Genomic DNA, 21,915 nt, shown 5'->3' on the forward strand with positions numbered 1-21,915 from the left:
GGGCCATCCATCCGGCCCAGGACTTTTATCCCTTTTGAAAGCTTTAATAACACTTAGAAGTTCCTCTTCAGAAATCGGCTTAAGGAAACTTTCATTTGCTGCCTCATCAAACATTTCCGGAACCAGTTCGATTCCCCAGAGAGTATCTTGGATGTTAACCTCGTTTCTTCTGTATTGATTCTGAAAAAATCTCGTTGCTTCTATCGAGATATCGTGCTGAGAGTAGAGAAAGGCTCCCTTATCATTTCTGATCCTCCAAATAGAATTTTTCTCTCTTCTAGCATTTGCAAAATTGTGAAAAAATCTCGTGTTCCTATCTCCCTCCTTGAGCCAGATGGCTCTGCTCTTAAGCCTCCATGTAGACTCCTCCTTTAGCAAAAGCAATTGTTTTCTTTTCTCCAAATTTCTTATTAGGCCTTTGAGGCCAAGAGACAGACTATTCGGATCTGCTGTATTTAATAGGGTATCCAACTCCTTTTGGATGTCATTCAGTTCTTGTTTATCCTTCCTTTTCTTTCGAATTTGCCAGTCCTTTGCCACAGTCCTCAGGCTTGCAATCTTTTCCCGAAATGTCATGAAAGGAGCCATTTCAGATTCCAGTAATTCCTTCCATTTGTTTGAGATGACTTCATTAAATGATAGATCTTCTAAATGGATTCTGTTGAATTTAAATGAATAGCCGAGCCTGTAATCCTTACCACGCCATTCGAGGTAAATAGGTCTATGGTCGGAAGTGAAGTCGTTTCCTATAGACGAAACTGGCATTCCCAGTTTTCCAATGATGCTTGCATGAATAATGAAACGATCAATCCTCTTGGCTATATAAGCCTGCCCAGTCCTGCTGTTATCCCAAGTAGGCTTCATTTAGGACAAGGTCCATTATAAATTATAAATTGTTGGATCCTATTGGTTTATCATTAGAAGAACTTGAGACATTGTACACAATATCTCTAAAAGAAGCCTTACCTAAATTATTGTCGGAGGGGAAAGGGATAGATTTACGATCAAGATTTGATCTAGCTCCCATGAAATTCAAACGAACCATAAGAAAATCAAGGGATCTGACCAACACTACGAAAGCTTATGTCATGTTAGAAACATAGTCACTAGAAAAAGAATCACCACAAAAAACAACTACTATTGCTAGAGTAGTAAAAGACAAATACTCTAAACAAAAAAATCAAACATTATCAAATCAACTTATTAAAAAGACAAATTACCCTACATATACAATGAAGATCAAACCTTAATCAACACTACAGTTACCAACAAATTTCAATTTACATTTTAAAATTTCCTATCAATTAAAAACCTTAAAATTAAAAAACCTATATCACAAAATCATTTAATATAATCCCAACAAATATAATATACCTCATAACATTAAAAATCTCTACATAAATTGAAACTTACCTATTAAAACTTGAGTTAATTAATGGATAAGGATTCAAATTAAAGTATCTAATGTAAAGGACATGACAGGACACCCATCGCTCCACGTAGGCTTACTTATGATGGTCTTCCATTGATGACTAAATTAAAGACCTTACATAACAGGGTAACATTATTATTAAATAAACATATCTTTATGTTTCCACATCACATCGCTGTCACTTCATTATTATATTTTTATTTTAGCAAAAACAAAATCAAAATTATAAAAAATATATAACTTGTTAATTAAGTATCCATTTCCCAAATGAGAAGATTAGAGAAATCTCTATATCTCGCGGATACTTTTCACTCAATGATTCTCTGTGATCATGGCCCGTGAACGAAGACGTGGGGCCATTTCTTTCGGGTTCTATGGTCTGAGAAACCCGGCCGGATTGTATCCATAGAATAGAAAACCTTCAATTTTTTTTTTTTTAAATGCGGCTCATACCTATCCAAACACACAGTTTTCTGCGGTCTTCTAGAAGCATACAGGGGGCAGGAGGCCAATGGGTGCCACGAGATTGTAGATAAGGTGGCGATTTTGGCATCTGGCTCTGATAAATTTCTTTCGCGCCGATTCAGGGGCCTCCTTGCCCCTATCTGCTCGTTCTCCACCGATCCACACCACACCTGAAGGTGAGTGACCATTGTAATTCTTAATTTAGGCACCCGAAGGATTCATTTCTAGGTTCAGTGGCTCTTAAAATAGAAGGTGGGCGTTCTATCATTAAGCGGTAATTGGAATCCCTGTTGTTGATTTTGAATCTGAAATCTGTGGATTTGTAGGTCGGGATATCTTATGTTTTCGGTTGGGAAAATGCAAGGTGCGGGCGTTGTTGGAACCCTAAACCCTGTCTGTAGTTTCAGTACAACAACTGCTTCCGGAACGGTTTCGAATGTTCGATCGATTCCTTCATATGGCCTCATGTTTGGTTTCTGCAAGGGATCCCTGAAGGTGTGTTGGACATAACCGTTTAAAATGTATTATTGGGAAAATTATGCAGTCAATTGTGTTTTAAATAAAATTAGATTAAAATTCTTGTTTTGCTTCGCAATCTGTTCATGGATTGGTTTTTTCTAATTTAAGTCATATACAAGTCTGGTAACACACTAGAGTATTTAGAGTAAATTAACCCTGATACGACGGATTTAATTTTTTATTTACTAGCCCAAGATGTAGTTTTGTGCAGTTTGTGCAAATATATCCTTAGCAGAAATCTACACAGTAATATGTAAAAGTCATTGTGTTTAGACCTTGGTAAATCGGCCTTTGCAAAACAGTTCTAAGATTGACCAGAGTGAAGTCGGTTTTATGCCGCAACTTTGTTGTTTTTTTTCAATTTGGATATATGAGTTTGTAGTCTAATACCAAAGTGGAGAATTTTCAATACACATGTCTCAAGTTCTATCCTTACTAATGATAGAAGGTGCTCTTGCAGCATCCCAGTCATCAATCGCGCTAAAAAGCTGCTTAATTTAATTTATCTACTTGTGCAAAATGACTTATCGCTATCTACTGACACTATAGAGTACTCCAACAAGAGATTTTCGTTTTTACCGCAACATTTTCAGAAATATTGTTAATGGAAAGCCATTACATTGAAATTAAGTTGCATTTACCATTTTTTGGTGGTTAAATATCCTTTGAGTGTATAAACCTTCGTCTTAGGAATCACATGGAAGAGGTAGCCACCAATATTACTCTGGCCTTGCGCCTGGGCTTTGCCTGTTTACCTAGAAGACGCAGGTTAGTCTCAACTAGCAATGGTAATTAGACGATAGCACAACAAATTGGCCGCATTGGAATGGAAGCATGTTCTTGAGGTCATTGAACTTGGGTGTCTGGGAAGAAAACTCATTTGAATTCCCACTTATCCATAAACTACTCGACAACATTTTACCTGCTCTTATAACCCATCCTATCCTATATTATAGCACTGGCCTGTTTTCCACTCGTTGTTTTTTCCCTAATGAATCAGAGAAAAATAGTTGTCACAGGATATATTAAAGTATGCATTTCTAAAAATTTGTGTAAAGAATAGTCAAATTTAACTGACTTGATGTTTATATAGCAGTTTTACAGAATCCGATGCAAAACTAAATGAGCTGAATTTAGAGCTTCCTTATCATTTTATGGGCCTATTCAAAGATGTCGTTGTTTTATTATCCTTGTTGAAAATATCTTATCAGTTATATCTCCGGAGTTACTTCAAGAAATGTTCACCGAAGGGAAGAATTTAATTGATTCAAGCCAAATTAAGCTTGACAAAAATATTGAAATATTTCTGTACAAAGCTCAACTAAATATAGGTAGGTTTTTGTGTAACTGAATTCTAGACACTGCTGCAGTGTTGTCTAGTGGCAACTGGCAATATACTTGTTCATTCATTTAGCAATAAGATAGATGTGAAGGACATGCGATATATGATACATTGATATATGAAAGACGAGAGCCCCAAGATATTATATTAAGGAAGCATTTTTTATGTAATATGGGAGTTAGTGACCTCTTCCATTATTTCCAGAGTAACAATATGCCTGACTTAACAGTTGCATAGAGTTTAATAGCATGCTAACTAGTTGGATTGAATAGGTGTCATTTAACTAGCAATGTTCTGGCTTATCAAGTAGTTTCAAATATTGCAAAGTCGAGTAAAGACTATGCCCTTGCGACTGTGGATTTCATGTATCTATATAGAATTAAACATTTGCATCCAATTATCATTTCATGCCAACCTGTGCCGCATTTCTGTGTTGGGACTCGGGAGAGGTGGTGTTGGTATATACATATATTTCATTTGAGTGTGTCTTGTATGTTTGTTTTTTGGTCCATACCCAGGACTTCCATGTCTTTCCATCAATAAGGTGAATCTCAAATAGAAATATAGGATAGATATGGAGCAAACCTATAGCAGAGTTTTAAAATATGATTTTTTTTTAATATTTCACTCATAAATGTAATATTCCTCATAAGACAGGTCAACAGAATTGATTTTGCACAGTCAAGGAAAATTTTTTTCCAGCAAGAAAAGCGATCTCTTTTTGTTTCGATGTTTTTGTTAGTGTTAAAAAATAGAATGCCATTTAGCATCTTGTTAAACAATAGAATGCCATTTAGCATCTTCTTATAAACTTTTGCTGGTGAAAGAAACATCTTATTTATATTAAAACAATGATGCCTATATTACTGCTCCTGAACCAGAACCATAACAGTCAAGGAAAATAAGTCTCTAGCAAGAAAAGCAATCGTTTTTTGTTTCAATGGTTTTGATAGTGTTAAACAATAGAATGCCATTTGGCATCTTCTTATAAACTTTTGCTGGTGAAAGAACCATCTTCTTATTTATATTATAGCAATGATGCCTATATTACTTCTCCTGAACCAGAACTATACCAGAATAAGCATAAGAGACACTAAATTCAGTAATGCTATGCCTAATTTCACTGAGTGAGTGAAGGCTAAAGAAGCTTCTTTGAGGGGGTAACGTCAAGTTACAAGATATTCAAATTAGAAAATGCACAATGCAAGATGGTTATTCAAATGAGTCTTGTTGATGTATTCAAATGAATCTTCTTAATCTCCTTGATGTATACTTGGGTAATAATTTATCTATTTGTATGGTTGTAGCATTAGAATTACCCAATCACCCACCCCAAAGTGCTTTCTGTTGACTTGCTTGTTTTTCATCACTATAGACAAGTTATCCTTCAATAGTCAGAGGACCACTCACAGTTGGTTGTGAATTGTGCTCCATAACTTGAACCTTTGGTTTTCCTCTTAATGGTGATGCAAAGAATGGAGGTGATACCCGTAGAGTGCCCTAACTGAGAACATTTTCGATAAAGTATGGAAAGAGGTGTTGTACCCCATATATGATAAAGGTAACCACATGTCATGTTGTGGCTTTATATCAGATGTAAAGAAATGGTTATAACCTTCCAGGCAAACATTCAAATCTCAATTTGCCCATTAGACTGGGGTTGTAAGAGGAGTTGTGAGCAAATTGAGTACCCAAACAAGAAACAAGTTAGTCCAAAAATTACTAGTGAAAATTGGATCTTTGTTATTTATAATAACATTGAGTTTGCACCCCACCGGGGGTGGAAGAACATGAAAGACTAGCTAGCAAACCAAATCTTGTATGTCCAATCAATCTAGCCATTCCAAGCACTATTGATATTTCCATGTTCTCCTGATGGTTTCAGTTAATGGTTTTTCTACTCCACTTGGAATTTACTAGTACTGTGGCATAATGAAGTCATGGTCAGTAGATATTTTTGTATGTATCGTGTTAGTATATGGACATTTGGGTTGAAAGACATTAACTTTTGCCGTGGGTCTGTTTTCCAATTTGGCAGATGATAGCAAAAAGATTTTGTTATTATGTAGTTTGGTATCAGTTTAATAGAAAAAAACTTAAAAAGAAACAAAAAAACAAAAAACATAAAACAAAAAACAAAACCTACCTTGAAATTGCCATGTATCTCTGGACCTATTTCAACAAATGTGGTGGTTATTATAATTGCTTTACATGGGTGAAACAATAAGCAAAAATGGGCATGACTTGTTGTTGTGGCTATTATACTTGCTTTACATGGATGAAACAGCAAGCAAAAATGGGCATACCTTGTTAGTTGATTTATGACCACAGCTGCCACCACCATGATTGCATTCTTCCCTTAAGAATTTGGTAGCGTTGTGATAAAAATTCATTGAAACCTCTTGTCAACACTAATTGGGTATGGGCAAGGGTCCTTGAAGTCTTGGGGTCTTGATTGTCTCTCCTTTTTTCTGTGGGAAAACCAAATACTACACCACAAACTTTTGAACATCGGTTGGAAGACCTTCCCAGAAAAAGTGTTGCTTGATATTGTGACAAGTTTCCAGAAATAATAAGTGTGCATCTATAGGAGAAACATGCAAACTAGAAATTTCTGCACCACCGAGTTTGAAATCTTGTCTATATGTTTTTGGTGTAATGCTATATGTCTCATTGAATTTTGATGTGCCAATAAAAAATTATTGCAATTGTGCCCATAGCCACCGCGTTGGCTGGACTTTAGTCATAAAATTTGAAATTCTGCGCATTCAATCAGCAGCAGCACAAATTCATGGTCAGTAGATATTTTTGTATGTATCGTGTTAGTATATGGACATTTGGGTTGAAAAACATTAACTTTTGCCGTTGGTCTGTTTTCCAATTTGGCAGATGATAGCAAAAAGATTTTGTTATTATGTAGTTTGGTATCAGTTTAATAGAAAAAAACTTAAAAAGAAACAAAAAAACAAAAAACATAAAACAAAAAACAAAGCCTACCTTGAAATTGCCATGTATCTCTGGAGCTATTTCAACAAATGTTGTGGTTATTATAATTGCTTTACATGGGTGAAACAATAAGCAAAAATGGGCATGGCTTGTTGTTGTGGCTATTATACTTGCTTTACATGGATGAAACAGCAAGCAAAAATGGGCATACCTTGTTAGTTGATTTATGACCACAGCTGCCACCACCATGATTGCATTCTTCCCTTAAGAATTTGGTAGCGTTGTGATAAAAATTCATTGAAACCTCTTGCCAACACTAATTGGGTATGGGCAAGGGTCCTTGAAGTCTTGGGGTCTTGATTGTCTCTCCTTTTTTCTGTGGGCAAACCAAATACGACACCACAAACTTTTGAACATCGGTTGGAAGACCTTCCCAGAAAAAGTGTTGCTTGATATTGTGACAAGTTTCCAGAAATAGTAAGTGTGCATCTATAGGAGAAACATGCAAACTAGAAATTTCTGCACCACCGAGTTTGAAATCTTGTCTATTTGTTTTTGGTGCAATGCTATATGTCTCATTGAATTTTGATGTGCCAATAAAAAATTATCGCAATTGTGCCCATAGCCACCGCGTTGGCCGGACTTTAGCCATAAAATTTGAAATCCTGCGCATTCAATCAGCAGCAGCACAAATTCGACAAGGTTTGGCCAATTTAGCTTGCCTTTTCAACCGAGTCCTCATTTGGTAATTAATTTTTACAGCCTCTAGGTGCTCTGTATTGTAGGTTGTGTGGTACATTGTTGAAATGGTTTTCACTGCGAACATGCCTCTACACACTAGTGCATGGACGTGTCATGGAATATCTGAAAGTGGTTACTCACGAATGTTTATCTGGCCTGGTTTCATAGTGGTACATGCAAAAATTCTCTGTGATGTGATTTGGGTTGAGGACCGAGTTAATGTGTTCAAAGGAGAGACGGCTCTGATTATTGATGCGAGTCATAATTTTTAGTTATTGTCATAGTTTTGGGTTGATATAATGTGTTCACACGAGACCACAGTGCATAGGTTCAATTTATATCATAGTTTTAAGTAATAAGATAATATTAATGTGAGATAAATTGAAAAGGATTTTTTATATAAGATTTAATTTCATTATTTATTTGTTATTATAAATTTATCATATCTATATATATTTTAATATAAATCTCTATCTCTATATATAAATAAATAATTTAATAATATGTTTACTATATTATATTTAAAAAATGCGAGATTATATTTATATCATAGTTTCAAGTACTAAAATAATGCTAATGTGAAATATGTTGAATATATATATATATATATATATATATATATATATTTTGCTTTGTGTATATGTGGTCTCCTTTTATTTGAGACAGAAACATGTATATTCATTTCTCTGGAATATAATGATTTTTTGAATATATAACTTATCATAATTCAGCCTGTCAGACTAGCAATGAGGGCAATTATGACTGGCCAGTGGCTGCTATCCGTGAATGCAGGCTGACTCATCACCGTTGTTCAAGAAAAAACATGTCACCTGGAATTACCCGCTGGTGGTCTGTAAGTAGGCAGGCTTTCACTCCTACTAGATACCCCTGGGTCCTGGTCCATTGTCCTGTTTCCTTACGTCCAAAGAAGACAAGCTCTTAGCCAAACAGAAGCAGTTTTAGAGCATACTGCAAGCCCAATAAATATATATATACACACACTATATTATATTTAAAAAATTGTGAATTATATACTTAATAATTATGAACTATATAATTAAAAATTTGACACAAATTTAAATTTAATGATGAATTTTATTGGAGATTTTTAATATGACATTTTTTTTTATTGAATTTCATTATTGCTAAATTCAAACATGAACACAAAGCATGTAACTTGGATTGTGCCACAACTTGCTGATATGCTGATATTCATCCTTATCTAGAGAGCAAAGTTTGCTGATACGCTGATATGCACCCTTATCTAGAGAGCAAAGTTTGCTGATACGCTGATATTCACCCTTATCTAGAGAGCAAAGTTTTTATAGATGATAATTTCATCGGTTTTGCGTTGATGGAGTAGATTTTTGGATTTGTAATAGCATGACCTTTTCTCTTTCCAATGGCACGGGTCTCACTTCAATTAAACATTGCAATCTTTAGATATACCCTGTTTAGTGTCCCTTAGTTAAAAAGAATTTAGGCAAGTTTTAGGACTTAATACAAGCATTGAATTGTATGCGCTATATATCTGAAACTCCCATGCTTCTGTTGCTGAAATTTGGACAAGATATATTTCCATTTGTTCTCTTGTCAATCCTTCAAGACTCACTTGATTTAGAGTTCCCTGGAAAAATTACAGAGAAAACTGTGTAGTGTGTTGTTGGAAGGTGCCAAAATCAACAATTGTTTGCTATGATATCAAATGCTATGGACCAAATGACCAAATAGGCATAAGAAACACCTAATTTAGTAATGCTATACTCGAATTAGGTGAATGAGTGAATGAATAAGAAACCTGTTTGAGGGGGCAACCCCTGTTACAAGATATCCAAAATGGACAACACAAGATGATTCAAATGAGTCTCCTTGATATATAAGATATCCAAAATGGACAACACAAGATGATTATTCAAATGAGTCTCCTTGATTTATATTGGAGATAAAAAGTGTTTGAAGGCATCTACTATAATAACCCTACCCGACTATAGTTTATATAATGTTAATTAATGAGGGTCAAGATCATAATCTGTGTGAGAATGTGACGGGTTAACAAGAGGAAAGAGGGGATAAGGTAAGGGCTTACAATCAATGAAAAAAACACAAACGCTAAAATCTCCAATGCAAACCACATGACATCATTTTCCTTTTTTCATTGATTCATTTGCAAAACTGTGAGGGTTTGGGAGCACTAACAACAGGCATTGGAAAAAACACAAACGCTAAAATCTCCAATGCAAACCACATGGCACTGTTTTCTTTTTTCATTGATTCATTTGCAAAACTGTGAGGGGTTGAGAGCGCTAACAACAACAGGCATTAAAATCTCCAATGCAAACCACTTGACACCATTTTCTTTTTTCGTTGATTCTTTTGCCCTAACTGTGAGGGGTCGAGAGTACTAACAACAATAGGCATTTGAAGAGTAGTTGCACATTGACATTAGCTTTTCTAGAGTAGTGGAACAGTTGCAATGAAACAACGAGCATCTGAACAATGGATTCGACATAGAAGCACTCCCATTTGTTGGTATATATTTTTTAAAAACTAGATTCCTCTTATGGTGACGGGGTTAACACGCCTGGATTTAAATCAGCTTTTTTTATTTCTGTGGAGGGTATCTGTTCTGACAAAGTTACCTAGGGCTTGCACCTACCTCGACCACTGTTGCATGCATTGGCACCTATCTACAAATGTGAGTACAAGCACGAGCACACCACTTGGTAGGACTTGAAACCTGGTAGGGGCCATGTTAACTTACCCACTTTCATCAACCAGGCAAGCTACTTTTGACAAATTTGGTGGTTTTTGTGTTTATTAAAATCTTCCATTTTAGACCGAAAACCTTCCTTTTTCCTTTATTCTATTACCTATTCTTTTTGTTTTTCTTCCACTTTTTTGCAATGGCCCCATGTTTGTTAGCTGATGCTTGTATTCATTGTGGGAGAAGTGGAGGGAGAAGGGATGGTGAAGAAAATCAACAGAAATGCCCTGTTGATTCCCCTGTATAGAAGTATGTGACAAAGATAGGGAAGGGAAAAATTCCGGTGAAAGTTGCATGTGGAATTGTAGCAAATGCAAGATGAATTGTACTAGGTTCTCCATGGTTATTAAGCCATAGTGATAAACAGGGAAAGTAGGAAACAATGAAAAGGCAGTCCAGATCAGTGCTACCATTGTTTATGGGGTTTGCTGGGGAAAATTTGGGTTTATTCTTTCCATAATGGAGCCACTAATTAATTTTCTAGAGCTTGCAATACTGATCTTCCTATGTTGGGCAACATTTATGAGAGCACCATTATGTTGGAAAGAATTCATCGAGTTCTTGAAGAGCAGGACCCTCTTTTGAATGGGACTAAAAGGACATAATCATCAATAGATTGAACAAATGCAACAATTATCTGCATTCTATAGCTTACACTTTGACCCAAAGTACAATGATGAAGCATCTTTGGCTAAATTTCGGGGTAAGAGGAGGACCCCACAGGAAGAGAGCGAGGTGGCTGATTAGTTTAGAATAGAATTTTCTAATGTATGTCCTCATCTGATGGTGCTGTTAGAGCAAAAGAACTTGTTTACTTCATAACAGGTGGTGGTCAATTTGGTAATGGAAATTCGCTCACTGATAGGGGTACTATGTAGTATGAAGCCTCTTTTTATGGTGGTCATGTTATGGTGCCCATATCCTATATTTGCAAACCCTTGCATATAGGGTTCTTTCACAAGTTTTCAGCTTTCAGCAGCAGAGAGAAATTGGAGCACTAATGGGTTTGTCACTTTATCCATTCAGTCTAGAGAAATAGACTTCATCGCGAAGGCAGAAGATCTTGTGTGTATTCACTTCTTGGCCTCATCTCTTGATTGAAGGGAGGTTGTAATTGAGGTCCTTCAAAGTTGTAGGATGTGAATCCGGAAGATGCAGACTTGCATTCCCTTGAATGCTTCATGGCTAACCTCTCCTTGGGCTGTTCTTCCAGTGACCCCTTTCATGTTGGGGATGACACATCCATGCCCAAGACTGGGTTGGTTTTAGAAGCTTCTTCATCTTCTCCTGGCCACAGTGCTTGTGCTTCTTATCATTAGTCGGGGAAATTAGCATCTATTCTGTTACAGGATGTGGATGTTGAAGACTATCGGTTTGGTTATTCTTGATTCTCCAGACTTTTGTGCTTCCAGTCTTTCATTTTGGACTCTTGGAACTTTACAAATAATAAGCTCTTTTTTGTAATTTTTCCATTTATACTTTGACATTGGCATTTTCATGTATTAGTGTATTAATTAGCTGCTTGAATCATGATGTCCCTGGAATTCCCAATCTTGATTTGAAATATCTGATATGTGAAATTAGAACTGAGAACTCAGGGTTCCCTCGTGATACATAGAAATATTATGAGCTTTTCAATTCTGATTCCACTGTTCAGATTTCATATTCATGATTCACATGGACACCGATACAATTATACAAAATTCTTTTTCAGGTTCAGATTTGGATTGGGATTCATCATTCAGTGTTCAAACTTTTCATATATCCATACTGACATAAACAAATTTCTGAACGGCTCATAGTCATGCCTTTTTGATGTGCTCAAAATTTTCAGTAAATATACTTAGGAGATTGAATTATCTGTTTTGAAAAATCTGTTGTGTACATACTGATTTAAGGTGCCAAAGTTGTTTCTGCACTATCATGCAAAAGCAACCTGCTGGACGTAGTTCTTATATTGGGCACATAGTGTCTACTATCTGTCAATCTTCAGAATTTTGTTCTCCTGCAAAATGTAAAGAAAAATGGATGTAATTCTTTTATTGGGTTATGGGTAGTTCTTAGTTTCAAATACATTACATAAGCATTTCCAACATTCTAGGTTTTATCGGCTTTCATACAGCAAGGCCTACTCTCTTTTTAGGGCACACACAGGTGATTCTGGGCTTTTACCATTTGTATGCTTCTAGAGGTGATCTGGAGCATCCCCTGGGCTCCCAGAATAGTGCCATGTTACAATCACGGATGGTGCAGGTCTTTTAAGCCAAGGCAAATATGGCACTATTAAAGTGTGAAATCGTGGCAGATACTTGAATCTCACTGAATGAAATTAAATGAAGAAAAGAGAAAGCTTCATCATTGCAGTCATTAAAACTGATTCCTGATATCTAGACTGGAGTACTTCACATCTCATTCACCGTCTGATGATATCTAGACTGGAGTACTTCACATCTCATTCACCGTCTGATGATATGCTGTATGGTTTAGGAGACATTGCAATGATAATAAAGTGTTGTGGATCTAATTTGAACACTGTTGAGGAGATTTTCATAATCGGCAAGTTCTGGTACAGAAGCGACTGTGCCCAGCTCAGATCATGGAAAATTGTTAATTTTAGGTATGTCCTATGCTTAGAGCAATTTATTTCAATTTTCACAATTAGCTCAATATCTTTTCCAGGTTAGCAATCATATCAGCGTAATAGTTAATTGCAGATATAACATAAACATAAATCGCAGAAGACAAGCCAAGACAAGAGGACACAAGATGTGGTGCTAGCCAGGGACAAACCCTAATGTGGGGAAACCCTTGATCAATTCTTCTTATATGTTCTTCAATAGTCCAGCAGAGAAAGAGAGATAGTACATATACAACAGAAGTCAACACTTTGACTTATCTAAATAAGAGCATAGATCATCTCTAAGTAGATGATACATGAGATAGCTGAACTCAGTTGAAGACATGCTGCTTCAGCTGATTCTCCCAGGTGACTCCATCACCATGTTGCGCCTATCATTGTGCTGCTCCTCATCATCATGCTTTACCTCACTGCATTGCACCATGCCACACCTATTATCACTATGCTGCATCTCATCATGCTTCATCAATCATGACTGTACCCATCGCTGTACTGCACCATGTACCATCATGTGCCATTGCTGCACCATGTTTGCCATACTGTCCCATGTGCTTGTTGCACCATGCTTGCCACCATGTGCTTACTGCACCTTGCTTACCATACTGCTATTTCATTGTTAGCATGCCTTTGCTGCTGTCCCATTGTTACATTGCTGTCCCATGCCATCATTGCACCATTGCTGCTGTCATGTTGTCATTGTAACATTGCTGTACCATGCCATCAGTGTTATCACGCTGCTCTGCATCTTGCTTACCGTACTGCTGTTCCAATTGTCTATTGCTGCTGTCCCATCACTACTGCTATCCCAATTGTGCCATGCCATAGCTGCTGTCCCAATTGTATGCTTTCATTGCTGTTTATACTGTGATTGGTTAGGGCATCTGGTCATGTTGCAACAATGCTTACAAACCCATCTAACAGTCCACAAACAACCCTCAAAGACTGCGACACACTTTCATGAGACACCTCACCTAGAACGCTGTTGTTCTGGGCATATTTGAGCCCTCAATTCACCCTACGTGATCCCTAACTGTGATGCTATGGCATGCGGCCTAGCACACAGTACTTCTGTAACTTATGGCCTGTGCCATACAAGTATCCTGTCCACAAAATAGTACCCAAACAGATTTGTAATAGAGATCTCCAACTCGGACTACCCATCAAGTAGCCTCGACCTCCTTCTAACGGCTCGGTGCCTTGTTTAACCCACAAAACAGTCCCTGATCTCCTCGCTCCCTTGGCCTCTTCTTGTTGCGGCTACCACAGAGAATTATCCTTCTTCAACGAGCTCTCTTCCTCCTTTCCAACGCACTGCTCTCCAAGGTATGCGTTGCATTTGATAGGACTGCGGCTAGGGCTTCTTTAGGACTGTGGTTAGGGCTTCTTTAGGTCAGCGTTAGGGCAGCGTAGAGGTTCCTTCCATGGCTTTGTTGGCCTATCTTCTTTGCTGTGGCTAGGGCAGCCTCCTTTCCTCCAACGTCTAGGGCTTCCTCTCTTATATTTCTCTTCCACTAAAACCCAAAGCGAGTGGAGAGAAATTAAGAGAGAAGTGTGTATGAAATGACACTCAAGTCATCTCCTTTTATGCTAAAACGTTGAGCACATGTGGGTGTTATAATTTATTTAGTTGCTGGCATCAAGAGAGAAGGGTGTATGAAATGACACTCAAGTCATCTCCTTTTATACTAAAACGTTGAGCACAGTGGGTGTTATTTAGTTGTTGGCCAACTTTGACGAATTGTCTTATAACACAAATAAATTCATAACTCCATGAATCAGATGATCTTTAGATCAATCTTACACCTCTCGATGAGAGGAGTCCAAGAAAAATATCAGCGACCATAAATAAGATGACCCACATGGAGTTTGGCCCTAGTTGCCAATTTTAACACTCCCTCTCAACTAGGGAGAACTCCATCTGGTGATCCATCTGCCAGACTGTACTATCTCTGCCATCAGTGCCCTGCACTGCTTTGCTTTGGTCTGCTCTGCTGAACCATGAAGAAGAAGAATTGATCGAGAATGTCTCATACCATTCTCTACTGATCTGAAGTTAGTCCCATATGATGAGAGTGTGTCATACCACTCTTACTGATCCCAGATCAGTTCCCAAAGAGAGTGAGTTATATCACTCTTATTGACTCGAAGTCAGTTTCATTGATCCCAGATCAATATCGCAAGAGAGCGTCTCAAACCACTCAAACTGACTTGAAGTCAGTTTCATTGATCCTAGATCAATATCAAAAGAGAGTGTTTTAAACCACTCATATTGACCCGAAGTCAATTTCATTGATCCTAGATAAATATCATCCTAACATAGGGAGTACGGCAGTAACATGATGCGTCCATCGGTACTACTATGGTCCCTATCCTCATTTCCTTGCTCATTGGTCAGATGAGAGGTACTTCCCATGAGTCCCAGACCGCATGGGTAGGATGCCTCGACGGGAGAACCACTCATCCTATCCATAAGTCACCATGGGGTATCACAGGGGAAGGCTAAACCATTCACCCTATACATAGTACACCATTAGAGGAGGGTGAGTCGCCCTATGGTCGCTTGTTGCTCCAAGAAGTACCCCCAAGCCCCCTGGAGCTCCTAGAGCTCAATGCATGCATCATGCAAGACTCTCATAAGAGGGTCTCTCAACAACTCCAAGTCATTCGGGAAAGTCACAAATTTGACCTTTCCCTGGGGCTTCGACAGAATGTCTGCGACCTGTACATCAATCTCAATGCGATGGAGCCTTCTCGCTCATCGATGTACCATATCCCAGATAAGGTAGTATATGATGTCTATATGCTGGAGCAATCATAGAATACAGGATTCCTCAACAATCGAACCCCCCCTTGGTTGACACAGAAGATCACGGTGGTATCCATCATGTGTACAAACAGCTCACTAAAGAGCTTCCACAACCAAGTAGCTTTACACGAGGTCGTTCTCGTAACTATGTTTTCGGTCTCAGCGGTGCTCAAAGCAACCGTCTTTTGCTTCCTGCTCATCCAAGATATTGAGCAGAACCCAAAGAGAACCAGCACCCAGGAGTGCTCTTGCGATCCTTCACACTGCCTGCCCAATCAACATTTGAATAATCATACAGCTTCATATTTCCGGCAGTGTATCTCAATCCATGAGAGATTGTGCCTCGAAGATATCTCAGAAGATTCTTGGCACCAATCTAGTGAGGCTCAACCATATGTGAGCTCATCATGCTAACTGCAAAACATATATCTGGACGGAAGTTCACCAAGAACATCAACGCGAATGAGTTTATGAAACCCAAAGGCATTTCCCAAATCTGGTCCGGCATTACTACCACATAACTTTTGAAAGTTTAAGATCCTCGAGGTAGTCACGGGCTTGCAGTTTACCATTCTAAATCCGGAATCCAACTCCCTCATTACTTTTGCAAATGAGAGGGTCTGCACTTGTCAGAAAGAGTCGTCCTTAGAAGGTGCCAGTATGAGAGGTCTATCATCGACAACCTTCAAGCAATGGTTTGGATCGACTTCACTCCTTGTGAATGTTAGCTTCATTAGACAACTATCAATCCTCTCATATTAAGCCCGAGGTGTTTTGCTTCAAGCCATAGAGGGCTTTCTTTCACCTGCATACATGAGATTCCCGATTACGAATCTCAAACCTCTCGGGTTGTTCCAATCTTGTGGACCTACTACATGAGGGGAATGGTCTTCTTGTAAGATTTTCCTTCGGTACATCTCAGACATGTACTTTCATTCTCTTTTTGAATTCAGGCATCCCTGTCACCATCTGACTCACATTGGGTAGGGTCCCATAATAAGTAGACCTCCGGTGCTATAGATGAGATGTGACAACTGACATGGTCCCCAATGGACCATCCTGCAACTTGATACAAACTGCCAACCCTGAACTCAAAAACATCTTTGAAAATTCCATTTTCAAACACGTACCTTTCCATCGATGAGTGTCACCTTGTAACCTTTTGACTTCCATTGCAGAAATGGACACTAGGTTCTTCTGGCGATCAGGTACATAAAGAACTTCTTGTAAATGAATTGTGTTACCCTCATTCAATTGAGGGGTAACATTCCCTACACCCTTTTTGGGATAGGTGGCATTGACTCCAAGTGTAATCCCCACGATTGTTTCCATCTCTACCAAATTAGAGAGAGCTTCCTTCTATCCGATGAAGTGCCTTGAAGTACTACAATCAATAAGCCAGATTCCCAAAGAGTCTGGAGGAGAGGGTCACTATAAGATAATGCTTCTTTATTTTATCAGAAACAACATTTGATTCTTCATACCTAGGGTTCCTTGCTTTCTTTGAAGAGTTGGCTATTTCTTTGATGCCCTGCATTACCTGTCATTCCTTCGATCTTTGAAGACATCTTCATCAAGTGATGTGTCTCTACCATTCAGACACTCCTTCGCATGATGGCTAAACTTACTACAAACAAGGCATCTGCCTTTCCTTCCACCTTTAGATCTAGACTTGCCAATGAAGTGATCTTTAGGTAGGCCATTAGAAGCTTTCGCTGTGCCATTTTGATAATATTCTTTGCTTCGACTTCACCCTTGGTGAATTTGAAGAGGAATGAGGAATCCACTGATCCTGTTGTCCTTTTTCCAACTGTCTTCGGTGATTGCTCTTTCACTCTTGCTTGGGTTTTGTCTTCACCTCAGCTCTGATACCATGTTAATTTTAGGTATGTTCTATGCTTAGAGAAAATTATTTCAATTTTCATAGTTAGCTCAATAACTTTTCCAGATTAGCAATCATATCAGCGTAATAGTGAATTGAAGATAAAACATAAACATGAATCTCAGAAGACAAGCCAAGACGAGGACACAAGATGTGGCGCTAGCTAAGGACAAACCCCAGTGTGGGGAACCCTTCATCAATTTTTCTTATATGTTCTTCAATAGTTCAGCACACAGAGAGAGAGATAGTACGTATACAACAGAAGTCAACACTTTGACTTATTTAAATAAGAGCATAGATCATCTCTAAGTAGATAATACATGAGGTAGCTGAACTTAGTTGAAGACATGTTGCTTCAACTGATTCTCCCAGGTGACTCTATCACCATGCTGCACCTATCATTGTGCTGCTCCTGATCATAATGCTGTACCTCACTGTGTTGCACCATGATACATCTATCATCACTATGCTGCATCTCATCATGCTTCATCAATCATGACTGTACCCATCGCTGTACTGCATCATGTACCATCATTTGCCATTGCTGCACCATGTTTGCCATACTGTTCCATGTGCTTGCTGCACCATGCTTGCACCATGTGCTTACTGCACCTTGCTTACCATACTGTTGTTTCATTGTTAGCATGCCTTTGCTGCTGCCTCATTGTAACCTTGCTGTACCATGCCATCATTGTAACCTTGCTGTACCATGCCATCATTGCTATCATGCTGTTCATGCATCTTGCTTACCGTACTGCTGTCCCAATTGGCTATTGCTGCTGTCCCATCACAACTGCTATCCCAATTGTGCCATGCCATAGCTGCTGTCCCAATTGTATGCTTTCAATGCTGTTTACAATGTGACTGGTTAGGGCATCTGGTCATGCTGCAACAGCCCTTACAAACCCATCTAATAGTCCACAAACAACCCTCAAAGACTGCGGCACACTTTCATGAGACACCCCCTAGCACGCTGCTCTTCTGGGCATACTTGAGCCCTCAATTCACCCTACGCAAGCCCTAACTGTGTTGCTATGGCCTGTGGCCTAGCACTCAGTACTTCTGTAGCTTACAACCTGCACCATACAAGTATCCTGTCCACAAAACAGTGCCCAAACAGATTTGTAATAGAGGTCTCCAACTCAGACTACCCAGCAACTAACCTTGGCCTCCTTCCAGCAGCTCTGTGCCTTGTTTAACCCACAAAACAGTCCCTGATCTCCTCGCTGCCTTGGCCTCTTCCTGCTGCGGCTACAACAGAGAATTATCCTCCTTCAATGTGCTCTTTTCCTCCTTTCCAACGATCTGCTCTCCAAGTTATGCGTTGCACTTGGTAGGATTGCGTCTAGGGCATCCTTAGGACTGCGGTTAGGGCTTCTTTAGGTCAGCGTTAGGGCAGCATAGAGGTTCCTTCCATGGCTTCGCTAGCCTGTCTTCTGTGCTGCGGCTAGGGCAGCCTCCTTTCCTCCAACATCTAGGGCTTCCTCTCCTATATTTCTCTTCCACTAAAACCCAAAGTGAGTGGAGAGAAATCAAGAGAGAAGTGTGTATGAAATGACACTCAAGTCATCTCCTTTTATACGAAAATGTTGAGCACATGTGGGGGTTATTTAGTTGCTGGCCAACCTTGACAAATTGTCTTATAACAAAAATAGATTCATAACTCCATGAATACTTATCGGAATCAGATGATCTTTAAATCAATCCTACACCTCTTGATGAGAGGAGTCGAAGAAAAATATCAGCTGCCATAAATAAGGTAACCCACTTAGAATTTGGCCCTAGTTGCCAATTTGAACAAAAATGCCAACATATGCTGAAGCATTAAACAAATATTCCCTTCATTGTTTACTTATTGAAGGTGGTACACCCTTTTTAGAATAACAGCTCTTAAGTAATTATGTGCAACTATATTCCAATTAAGTGTGGCTAGTTTCTAGAAAGATTCTCATTAGTTCCATTGGCAATAAAGGAACACTGTTGGAAATAATCATACATAGAGGAAAGGAAATAAATGGCAAAACAGAAGGAGGTTATCCAATGGATACTGAGAGGAGTGTATGCATTAGAGCTGATACCCATACACGTTCTCCATTACTAACTGCAAATAAATCTAGTATTGCTAATATTGAATCAGTGTAAAGGGGAATGAAAGACATCCGGAACATAAAGTTGGCTGCTTCTGTCTTCTTGTTGCAGGTAGGGTTTCTTCTTCTATTTTAAAAATAAAATCTCCTTATTTGAAGGAAATTATTTTGTACTGCATGTGTTCTTTGGTTTGCCTGGGCTGATTCTCCTAGTATCACTTTCTTTGCTACTTTCTCATTTATTGCAGGCCCTGGGTAATGTTTTCATTACTACCAATGTTTCTGCAAATATCTTCGTTTGGTTTCTAATGCTGTTTCAATTTTATTTGTTAAATTCACTGTGCAGCATACTTATGTTAGCCCTATGTTTTCAGGGTTGTCCTTTGGTTTTAACTCACAGAGGAAGGCCAATATATGGAGCAGTTTTTAACACTGGGAAAAGAAATTTGTGTGCTAGAGCTGATGCAAACCAAGAAAAAATCTCTAGTCGTATTGCTCCCCTTGAGTTGGAATCTCCAACTGGTCAATTTTTGTCTCAGATTCTGAAGAGTCATCCTCATCTTCTCCCTGCTGCAATTGATCAGCAGCTAGAGAGGCTTGCCGCTGATCGGGATGCTGAGGCCCAGCAGGAGCAGCCTTCAACAAGCAGCACAGATCTTGTATTATACAGGTTGCAACCATAATTTCAACGTTAGAATGCTAATTTCGAAGCAGATTTTCTTGCCCTTTACCATTATAGCCAATGATTCCTTTATATCTGATTATATTCCTTTTCCCTGACCTAATTCTTGTGATGATTAGGAGAATTGCGGAATTGAAAGCTGAGGAGAGACGTAAGGCGTTAGAAGAAATCATCTATGCTCTTATTGTTCAGAAATTCATGGATGCTGGTGTTTCACTAATCCCAACAATTTCACTGTCTGTTGCTGGTTCTGGGAAGGTAGATACGTGGCCAAATCAGGACACAGAACTTGAAGCTATCCATTCTATAGAGGCTGTTGAGATGATAAAGGAGCATCTGTCTCTTGTTCTGGGAAATCGCAATGCAGTGTCAGACTCTAATACTGTTGCTGAAATTAGTAAGTTGCGAGTGGGGCAAGTCTATGCAGCATCCGTCATGTATGGATACTTCTTGAGAAGAGTTGACAAACACTTCCAACTAGAGAAAAGCATGAAGACGCTTCCTTTCTTCTCAAATGAAGAAGCTGACGCTGAGCAGTTGAATTACACCCACCCAGAATTAGAAGGTGGAAATTGGCAAGATAACTCAGCTGTACAAGGTGGTGCGGCAATTGCGGCAGCTGTTGCTGCAATGGCTGGTGCAGCAGCTCCTGAAGGTCAAGATTTCAATCCTATAGTTTTTGGTCAGATAGGGGCTAAACCATGTAAGTTGAGGGCTTATGTTATGTCCTTTGATCTAGAGACCTTGCAGAGGTATGCTACAATGAGGTCCAAAGAGGGAGTGGATATTATTGAGAGGCATGCAGAGGCTCTGTTTGGGAGGCCCGAAATTCTTATCACCCCTGATGGGTCAATGGCAGTTACAAACGACGAGATATTAAGGATAAGTTTCACAGGTTTGACCAGTTTGGTTTTGGAGGCTGTCACCTTTGGGAGCTTCCTGTGGGATGTTGAGAGTCATGTTGATTCAAGGTATCACTTTGTTAGAAAGTAGTTTGAACAATCACGGTGATACTACGTGTGTAGTCCATGGCTTCTGTTGATATATTAGCTGTGAACTCCAGACACAGGCAATAGTCGGTTTTAAAATGAGGTATATCTTTCTGGAGAATACCCCTTCCGATCTTGTAAATGTATATCGGGAGATATTTTACCTTCTCGCTTATCGCTTTCATGCTGACCAGTGATCCATCGTAACATCCACTCCATTGCAGTTTGGTCCTCCAGAAAACAGTTTTGTAAATATCTTATCAAGTTATAATGAGAATAACCTTGATCTTATGTTCACTGTTAGTTGCCTTTTACACATCACTGTCGGGATGGGTTGTAAAGCTTATCTTATATGGCTGAGCTTTGTATCTGAGACACAATTTTCGTGACGCTAGTCTTCTGTTAAGGTGATCTTGTATATGAAGAAGTCTGTATGCATTCAGCTTTGAAAATTAGTCTCTGATTTTGCTGTTATTCGTCATTTGCAGCACACAGCTGAGTGCTAACAAGAGATCTTGGCACAAGTGAGAAATTCTCAATAATATAGTGTTGTAATGTATGACTTTTCGTTGCAACTATCTCCTATACTTTTATGGTCCTATTACAATTTTTGGTGTATGGT

The 21,915-nt window shown here is 38.8% G+C and overlaps 1 protein-coding gene across 2 annotated transcripts; it reads left to right on the plus strand.

The window, feature by feature from the left end:
• Positions 1–1,874: 1,874 nt before the first annotated feature.
• LOC149240572 (UV-B-induced protein At3g17800, chloroplastic-like) lies at positions 1,875–21,590 on the plus strand. Of its 2 annotated transcripts, none has more exons than XM_089373756.1 (4): positions 1,875–2,149; positions 2,224–2,392; positions 19,997–20,292; positions 20,424–21,590. In XM_089373756.1, exons 2-4 carry the CDS (start codon positions 2,237–2,239, stop codon positions 21,295–21,297), a joined length of 1,326 nt encoding a protein of 441 aa, XP_089229882.1. In that variant the 5' UTR covers positions 1,875–2,149; positions 2,224–2,236; the 3' UTR covers positions 21,298–21,590. The 2 variants fall into 2 exon arrangements, with proteins under 2 accessions (XP_089229882.1, XP_089229881.1); XM_089373755.1 differs by having other exon boundaries at positions 1,877–2,073.
• The last annotated feature ends 325 nt before the right edge of the window (positions 21,591–21,915 follow it).

Source organism: Pinus tabuliformis, chromosome 8, assembly GCF_031772625.1.
Source record: "Pinus tabuliformis cultivar Carrire ecotype Pingquan chromosome 8, CPIR1, whole genome shotgun sequence".
NCBI classification, from domain to species: domain Eukaryota; kingdom Viridiplantae; phylum Streptophyta; class Pinopsida; order Pinales; family Pinaceae; genus Pinus; species Pinus tabuliformis.

Coding starts and splice junctions, on each gene's coding strand:
- LOC149240572 (XM_089373756.1), top strand. CDS start 2,237: ATGTTTTCGGTTGGGAAAATGCAAGGTGCGGGCGTTGTTGGAACCCTA. Junction 2,393..19,996: donor TCTGCAAGGGATCCCTGAAG/GTGTGTTGGACA, acceptor CTATGTTTTCAG/GGTTGTCCTTTGGTTTTAAC. Junction 20,293..20,423: donor ACAGATCTTGTATTATACAG/GTTGCAACCATA, acceptor TGTGATGATTAG/GAGAATTGCGGAATTGAAAG.